The following is a 10,000-nucleotide window of genomic DNA, read 5'->3' on the forward strand; positions in this document are numbered from 1 at the left end:
AGTGTATGGCATGACTCCGTTACGGGCACTTTGTAACTTTGCATGCTCTGCTCTTCATCTGACCCCTTGCCATTTTTTATATCAAATTTGATATACAGATATCAGTTACCTTCTTTCTTCACATCTTTCCCTCCACATCTCTTGTTTTTATTTTCGTGTCAGAGCAACAAAACAATCCAAATCAATAGAAAACAACCAATACAACTAAAGTAAATCAGGCCTTAGACATTCAAATTTCTACCAACCCACTTTCGTGAGGGTATACTGTTTGAAAAAGTGTAAGGTTTTCAACGTTGCTGAATATTGTACGCCCAAAGTATCCCAATGATTCTTATAGATGTGTGTTGTGTTATCTGTAAAACAATTGTAGAGCATTGATCAAAACTTGAAAGTTCCCCTTGGCTTGGAAGAGAGTGAATAAAAGCTGCTTCTCCACAGTCTGTTTCTATGGCAACCTGACAGCCTACAGGTCTGACCACCATGTTGTTAAGGAGCCAACCACAGCAATGGAAAATGGAGTAATCTAAAGAATGATGTCCATCACCTTATATGTCCAACGCACAGAGGGAGACAGAGATGACACCGTGTTGAGTGGAAGTATCAGGAGAGCTGAATAATGTGTGTGAGGCGCTGTGCAAAATGCCAAACACTGATTACAGCCCTCACACGACACGCAATCAGGACCCTATTCAAGCCCAGGCATTCACAGTCCCAGCTTAGTATCCCTCCCTCTGTGTGTGTGTGTGTGTGTGTGTGTGTGTGTGTGCGCACATGGATGTATGGATCCATCTGGATGTGGCTCCCCTGGAATCACACAAGGCAGTTCTGCTCTTGTTTTTTAATGAAAAAAAGAAAAATGCCCCTGCATTTATTCAGAATAAATGGAAAATTCTAGAAGATATGCAAGAAGGTTTATGTTCAGAATATCAGTTTCTCAGCACAAATCTTCTTTTCTATGCCAGCCTGATTGTGTGTCCCCTCCAAATACACACACACGCACACACACACACACACAGAAATGAATAAACCCTATTAAAATATACAATTACAAGTTTGAAAACGAAAAACAATACCCTTTTCTCAATACCCATTCTCTTTTCTTCATTTCAGATGGATTTTTTCTCCACTGTGCTTACAATTATTCACAATCCTCTTTTCTGATAAGTAGTAAGAACAACAACTGAAACAAACAACATAAAAAAAGTGAAAAGTCCTGAAACTGTTTTTTTTTTTTTTTTTCCCTTTTAAAGTTGGGGGTGGCTGCGGCTACCCTATGCGCTATGCGGCAGATTAATTTGTTGTTTCAGGTTATCTGAACAAATTGTTTTGCTGGGGCGCGCCTGCACCCAGGCATGAAGCCGACAGACAGGCAAGGTTAACGGGCACGCCAACCTCTCAGCGGGTATCGGTGCCATCATGCAGCGGTACGGGGCACCGCCATGCTCGCCAATGAATTTGTGACCCGCGAGAGACCACTTACAGATGGATACACACACAGCCCAAAACACACACACACACACACACACACACACACACACACACACACACACACACACACGCACAGGGGGACAGGAATAACAAGATGGGAAGAACTCTGCCTTCCAGTTTGTCAGGCACACGCATATACAAGCATATGCAAGGATAGGAACACACACACACACCTTTCTTCATTATAAAGCAAATACACACACACACACCGAAAGTTATCCACACGCATACACACTTGCTTAAAGTACACACATAAACACAAATGAACAACAGAACACGAGAGACCAACATAATTACAAAAAAAACACACAAACACATAACACACACACACACACACACACACACACACACACACACACACACACACACACACACACACACACACACACACACACACATAAACACACACACACACACAAACACACACACACACACACACACACAAACACACACATAAACACATACACACAGTTTAAAAAGGGCAGTGTTGAGATGGGGTGACGTACCGTGGAGTCCTTCCACCTGGTGATGAAGCTGTTCTCCTTCTCCATTTGCTTGACTTGCTCCTCATTGACCTGTGGCCACATATGCAAACACAGAGCACACACAGAGGTAAACAGGGCAGAACGCACAGCGCCATGGCCACTCCTGACCATCTGACAGCTGCTATAGCAGGGGTCGGGGAGCAAGTGACCTTCTCTCTTACGCCACATAAACATCACTGACATTCACAACAAAACATAGCGTGTGTGGACAGGAACGAGCAGATGAGAGAGAGAAACCAAAGCACGAGAGAAAGAACTGTGTGTGTAGTATAGTGTGGGGGTGTGAAGACAATAGAGCACGTTTATTTGTTGTGTTTGTCATCTAAATCTGTTCTCATCATCTTTTGCTTTTCCAATGCAGATGTGATGGAAAGGGAAAGAGAGGCAGAGAGAGAGAGAGGAAGAGAGACAGAGTGAGAGAGAGAGAGAGGCAGAGAGAGAGAGAGACAGAGTGAGAGAGAGAGAGAGACAGGAAAAACAGAAGGCCTTGGTCTTACTTTTGTATGGGCTATGTGCGCACTTCTTGAAAATACTATTATGTTGATGCCGCCAAAATGTATTTGCCAAAAATATTTGCAATTAAAGTGACTGGAAGAGAGAGAGAGAGAGAGAAAAAAAAGTCAAAAGAAATAAAAAGTCACATTGTCCTACTGGGATGTGGTGTCAGGGGGAGAAAGAGGAGGCACCTTCATCAGTGCTGCATGATAACAAACACATTTTTATGGCCTCTCTCTCTCTCTTCCCTTTTGCTCTGCCTCTCTCTATCTCTCTCTCTCTTCTTTTTCTCTGTCTCTCTCCCTCTCTCGTTCCCCGCACTCTCCTCCGCCCCATGCCTGATGGCGGTGCTTTGTCACGCTAATGCCGCCGTTGCTAACTGATTAGCGGCTGAATACTCGCCTCGTGCCTCGCGCCTCGTTGCTGCCGCGGCGATCCAGGCAAATGAGCGAGCGGCAGGCGTGCAAGCCGTCAAATCCCATTAGGGGAGCTTTGTGCCCCCCCTCCCCCACATCACCCCCCCCCCAAAAAAAAGAGAATACTTCCGTACAGATAATATTCTCCACCCTCCCTCCCCGCCTCGCTTACCCCCTACTGTCTCCTATCCCCACAATTATGCCGAATTGTGAATTGAGCCAATTTTGTTCCGAGGCGTCACACCCGTAATAATAATAATAACACGCGTGCAAGTCCGCCTCCATGGGGAGCGCTTCAGGCCCGCTGGAGAGGCAGGCTTCCAGGTGCTGCCATAACAACACGGGGCACACAAAAAACAAGACAGCTTCCAGAGTGAAGTTTTCACAAGTGTTCTTTCATTACAGAGGCCACGTTTAGTCCTCTTTGTTGTAGTCGCTGTTGTTTTGTCGACACCATCAGCGCATAAACTCATGCCGGGACATTAGAATGTGTGTCAACATTCCACCAGTCGTATTATCAATTCACTGTGTACCGCTTGTTTCATTTCTGCTTTTGAAAATGGAACAGCATGTCAATTTCACTGCAGTGGTACTGTAGAAGTGTGTCAATAATGAGGCTGTTTTGTGAAGCAAGTCATCCACTCACAGTTACTGTACATGTGTCTATTCTGCAGACACTTTTATCCAAAGCAACATACAGCTGAAGACCACGAGCACTTGTTTAGAGACCTACTGTAGTGCCACTCATCCCAATCAATTTGACAGAAGTGTCAAAGAAGGCACAGGAAAGATGTTATTTTTGGGGGGTATTTTATTTTTGGGTATATTGATTTTTGTTTTGTTTCACAAATATCCCTGTATCTCAACTACAGGAGTAAGGTATTAGCCAACTAATAGCTTAACTAATATCATGGGCATTGTGTGAGAATATACACAGTATTGTGCATTTAGGATAAAGAATCTGCTTAATGAATTATATGCAGGTATATATATCTTCTCTAAGATTATCAATCTTTTCTAATTTGACATCTGATCTGATCCTAGACCAGTGTTGCTGTAGTTTAGATGACTGTAAGTTGTTTGCTGGTGTGGCAGCCAGATCTGATTTGAGAACAGCATGAGTGTTGTGTGAGTGTGTATCTGTGTTTGTGTGTGTGTGAGTGTGTGTGTGTGAGTGTTTGTGTGTGTGTGTGTGTGTGTGTGTGTGTGTGTGTGTGTGTGTGTGTGTGTATCTGTGTTTGTTTGTGTGTGTGTGTGACTGTGTTTGTTTGTGTGTGTGTGTGACTGTGTTTGTTTGTGTGTGTGTGTGTGTGTGTGTATCTGTGTTTGTGTGTGTGTGTGTGTGTGTGTGTGTGGGTGTGTGGGTGTGTGGGTGTGTGGGTGTGTGTGTGTTACTCACGGTGAAGAGCTGCACGTAGTTGCTAATGAGATCCTCCACCACACGGCACTCCTGCTCCCGCTGACCCTCAGTCTGGAACAGGCAGGACGAGAGGACGGAAGCCAGGCGCCCCGCGCTCATCTGGTTTATGTGGGAGCAGCTCTGGATCCTTGGGAACGCACACGTATGTACGCACGCACGCACACACACACACACACACGCAGGCACACACACACACAAGGACACACGCACACACACACACACACACAAGCACACACGCACACACACACACACACACACACGCACGCACGCACGCACACACACACACACACACGCACACACACGCACACACGCACACAGGGCTCCTTTTTAGGCACATCATTTATAAGGTGTACCCAAAAATTTTCACAGCAGCGCAATAATACAGTAGATCAGGGGCCAGCATCAGAGCTCCCAGAGACCAGGCTCTTCTCCGCACGGCTGTGCAAGCGCCTCTATGCTTGCTGATACCCTGGCAGAAATGAGGCCACATCTCTCTATCTCTTACATCTCTGTGATTGCCACCTCGGCTGTTACTTGCACAAGCTGGGCCTCCCACAGCACCATGTTAGCTACTGCCCTCCTCCTCCTCCTCTACTCTTCTCTACTCTTGTCCCTTCCTGACCGTCGCTTGCTGCTTCAGCTGCCACAGCAGCACTGGTTGAAGCCTAGAGATAAAGGGCCTGGTGCATACAATGTAACTGGACATCTAATCACTGGTCAATTTCCCTACAAGTGTTTTTAACTTTCTGCTTTCTGTTCTCTCCTCTAGTCCATGCTGCCGTTTTGCCTCCTCCAGACAAGCCCTTTTTCAGTCATGGAAAATATTTTTCATTTTTCATCAGGATTGACAGAGCAAACATTTACATCAGAGTTAATAAATTACTGGTAGCCTAATGTTATCCACAAGTTGTCGATATTGACAAGCAGCTAACTACGGACAACCCAGCTCAACCCAATTTTGAAAAAAAAAAAAAATCTTTAGTGGACAGTTTGGTGCCTTGCATGGCAGCCTCCACCATCGGTGTGTGAATGTGTGTGTGAATGGGTGAATGTGAAGCATTACTCTGTAAAGCGTTTTGAGTGCTCGGGGGACGGGGGGAGTAGAATATATATGCAGTCCATTTACCATTACCATTTACCATATTGGATTATTGTTTGGTCAACCGTCCTGGATTATACAACAGTTAGATCCGGTCAAACTATTTTTGAATTTCTGATTGGACGAGAGGCATTCCATGAGTCATCACGAGGGGCAATATCCCAGCACAAACCCAGTCAAGACTTTTTACTGCAAGTAATCACTCCACATGCACAGAGAATCACAGGCTCAGTCCCTGCCTCAGTCATTGCAAGCGCCTCTTGAATGATTAATCACCACTATGTGGATACTGCTTTTAAAATTGATTTAGATTAAGTGTTAGTTAGTATAATTTGTATTTTAGTATATTTAGCATATTCTTTATCTTCTACTGTCCTTACTGCTTAGTTGTGTTTTTATATTATATACTTTTAATGACTTTTTCTGCTGTTAGTGAATGTGTGTGTGTTGTCTGTATGCTACTGAGACCTTGAATTTCCTCTGGGGATCAATAAAGTATCTATCTATCTATCTATCTATCTATCTATCTATCTATCTATCTATCTACATATTGCATTAAATTATCCTACACGGACGTTCCATTCATTCGTAGCGAGAGAGCAGCGCTTCATAACGTCACCTTGGAGTGGGAAATACACAAAGTAGGTGGCTGGCAGATAGGTCGTAAATGAGCTCAGACGATTTTTGGGGTTACAAAACCAAAGTTTTTAGATTGAATAGTGCTTGTTTCTCGCTAGCTTTTACAAAATATAAGGGCACAAACCCTGAACTTATTATACAGAACTACTGCCGTTTAAGAGTTAGCTCTGCCATTATTTTTTCGAGTTCACTTTCAAGCAATGTACGTCTCTCGAGTGGTGTCACGTTGTTTGGCAACGGTAAACGATAAGGCTAAAGATTAGCACCATAGATACAGTATATATCTATGATTAGCACTATATTTGTGGATGGAGGATGAACAAGCAAAAATCTAAATAAACAACAGAAAACACAATTTTGTATCTTAAAACTAAAGTAGTTGGTAATGGAACTGTTGTATAAAAGCAATATGACACTCGTGGCCGTGGGGTTAGTAAAGGATATCCCCAAGGTTGTAATTGCTTTCGGCCTTGTACATACAGCCGAATTACAGCCGTGGGGATATTCTTTACCATCCCCACCCTCACTCATGTCATATTGCTTAAATAACAGTTTTAATTCATGTACATGCACAGAGTAGAGGGCATCGGTTGTCTGCAAGAGTGTGAGAGAGAGAGAGAGGACTTTATGTAGACCTACTTGAAATAGTCATAATTATAATAATAGAAATTAGGCTGGCAAAATTTAATGATTTCCCAAACAAATAGAATTCCAAACAAGACATTCACCCACATCTATAAAGAACACCCACATCTATACAGAAAACCCACACCTATAAAGAACACCCACATCTATAAAGAACACCCACACCTATAAAGAACACCCATAAAGAACACCCACACCTATAAAGAACACCTACATCTATAAAGAACACCCATAAAGAACACCCACACCTATAAAGAGCACCCACACCTATAAAGAACACCCCCATCTATAAAGAACACCCATAAAGAACACCCACATCTATAAAGAAAACCCACATCTATAAAGAACACCCACACTTTAAAGAAACCCCACATCTATAAAGAACACCCACACCTATAAAGAAAACCCACATCTATAAAGAACACCCACATCTATAAAGAACACCCGCATCTATAAAGAACACCCACACCTATAAAGAAGAACACCCACATCAATAAAGAACACCCGCATCTATAAAGAACACCCACACCTATAAAGAAGAACACCCACACCTATAAAGAAGAACACCCACATCAATAAAGAACACCCACATCTATAAAGAACACCCACACCTATAAAGAAGAACACCCACACCTATAAAGAAGAACACCCACATCAATAAAGAACACCCGCATCTATAAAGAACACCCACACCTATAAAGAAGAACACCCACACCTATAAAGAAGAACACCCACACCTATAAAGAAGAACACCCACATCAATAAAGAACACCCACATCTATAAAGAACACCCACACCTATAAAGAAGAACACCCACATCAATAAAGAACACCCACATCTATAAAGAACACCCACACCTATAAAGAACACCCACACCTATAAAGAAGAACACCCACACCTATAAAGAAGAACACCCACATCAATAAAGAACACCCGCATCTATAAAGAACACCCACACCTATAAAGAAGAACACCCACACCTATAAAGAAGAACACCCACATCAATAAAGAACACCCGCATCTATAAAGAACACCCACACCTATAAAGAAGAACACCCACACCTATAAAGAAGAACACCCACATCAATAAAGAACACCCACACCTATAAAGAAGAACACCCACATCTATAAAGAACACCCACACCTATAAAGAAGAACACCCACACCTATAAAGAAGAACACCCACACCTATAAAGAAGAACACCCACATCAATAAAGAACACCCACATCTATAAAGAACACCCACACCTATAAAGAAGAACACCCACATCAATAAAGAACACCCGCATCTATAAAGAACACCCACACCTATAAAGAAGAACACCCACACCTATAAAGAAGAACACCCACATCAATAAAGAACACCCACACCTATAAAGAAGAACACCCACATCAATAATGAACACCCACACCTATAAAGAAGAACACCCACACCTATAAAGAAGAACACCCACACCTATAAAGAACACCCACACCTATAAAGAAGAACACCCACACCTATAAAGAAGAACACCCACACCTATAAAGAAGAACACCCACATCAATAAAGAACACCCACATCTATAAAGAACACCCACACCTATAAAGAAGAACACCCACACCTATAAAGAAGAACACCCACATCAATAAAGAACACCCGCATCTATAAAGAAGAACACCCACACCTATAAAGAAGAACACCCACATCAATAAAGAACACCCGCATCTATAAAGAAGAACACCCACATCAATAAAGAACACCCGCATCTATAAAGAAGAACAGAAACCGTCCCCATCACTTCCACAAGCACACACAAAAGTGATGACACACAACACTCAAGGAGACAAACAAACAACACTAACTAAATAATGTGAAATAAAAATAAAAATAAAAACTGCAATGGCAGCTTCTGCACTACAGAGGGGAGAATTAGGCCCGCGTCCAAATGGACCAAATGGGCCAATTAAATCTTCTCCAAACAATCAGAGTCATTAGCATGGCCTTCTCAAACAATCACAGTCATTAGCAGAGCTCCCAGGCATCTGCTGCGGGACTCAGGGCGAAGCACAGGCAAGGCAACACAAACATACACACACACAGGCACACACTCATACACATTACATGAATACACAAATGAACAAATGAACAGAAACAGAAACATGCAGAGACACTTACACACACACACACAAACAAATGCACTTTGTCTTCCACAAACGTGAATTTCCCTCATGGGATCAAACGAGTATATATACTTACTACACACACACACACACACACACACACACACACACACACACACACACACACACAGGCTCGTACACATAGACACAGTAATGTTCCAAGAAGCGAGCCACAAATATGCTCAGCTTAGCTACAGGATAGGTAACGTGACAAGGACTTCAGCCCAATAAACACACTTTGTATGTGTGAGTATTTCTGAATGTGTGTGTGTGTGTGTGTGTGTGTGTATAGTAAGTATATATATATATATGCATGTTTGGTGGTAAAGACATAAGTATTCATAAGCATAAGAATGGGCACTTTGCTAAATGTGGGTGTTAATGAATCTTTTGAATGTATGAATGGAAATGATTACATTTCTTTGTTGATTTTTGCGCCTGTTTGGAAATGTACTGTATGTGTACAGTACTTCTACTTGTGTACACAAGTGCTCACTCTTGAGTACATTAGTTTGAGATGAAAAGTGCATGTGTGTGATACATACTGTATATTAGTGTGTTTGTAAATGTGTAGGTGTCTCTACACGACGCATACATGTTAAGTTATGCTGAATATGTGATGTGTGCCTGTACATGAATGCATGAATGTCACAAATGCCTGCGTATAAATGGCAGTGTTCCCACTCTCAAGTCAAATGTAAAATTCCATGACTTTTCCCTGACAAAAAACCTGAATTTCCATGACTTATTATATAATTCATTTACCAATGATTTCAGTGCAGCTGCGCAGTGTTCAAGAATCTTCTTTAGAACGGGAGATGAATAGTGACTGTTAGCGTTTTAGACCCTGTTGGGCAAAAGAACTTTGGGCTACTCAAGCAAGCAGTAAAGCTAATAACCAGATATGCTCCAATTCTGTGTGGAAATATTTGTATGAATGTATTTTTGGCAAGTAAATTTAAACTGCTACAACAATTGATATTCCATGACTTTGCCCCAAATATGATACAATTCCCTGACTTTCCATGTCTGGAATAGACTTTCCAAAATTCCATGATATTCCAGAAATTCATGACCCGTGGGAACCCTGAAA

At 42.3% G+C, this 10,000-nt stretch overlaps 1 protein-coding gene across 2 annotated transcripts in view; it reads right to left on the reverse strand.

The window, feature by feature from the left end:
- The window catches only part of arap2 (ArfGAP with RhoGAP domain, ankyrin repeat and PH domain 2), a 114,523-nt gene that overhangs the window by 19,589 nt on the left and 84,934 nt on the right, over positions 1 to 10,000 (reverse strand). For both annotated transcript variants that reach the window (XM_042069621.1, XM_042069620.1), the window contains exons 23-24: positions 4,344 to 4,491; positions 1,995 to 2,063 (exon numbers count right to left, since the gene is read on the reverse strand). In XM_042069621.1, the coding sequence (XP_041925555.1) occupies positions 1,995 to 2,063; positions 4,344 to 4,491 (217 nt within the window). The remainder of the gene's footprint in view (positions 1 to 1,994; positions 2,064 to 4,343; positions 4,492 to 10,000) is intronic.

This window comes from Alosa sapidissima, chromosome 18, assembly GCF_018492685.1.
Source record: "Alosa sapidissima isolate fAloSap1 chromosome 18, fAloSap1.pri, whole genome shotgun sequence".
Taxonomy (NCBI): domain Eukaryota; kingdom Metazoa; phylum Chordata; class Actinopteri; order Clupeiformes; family Clupeidae; genus Alosa; species Alosa sapidissima.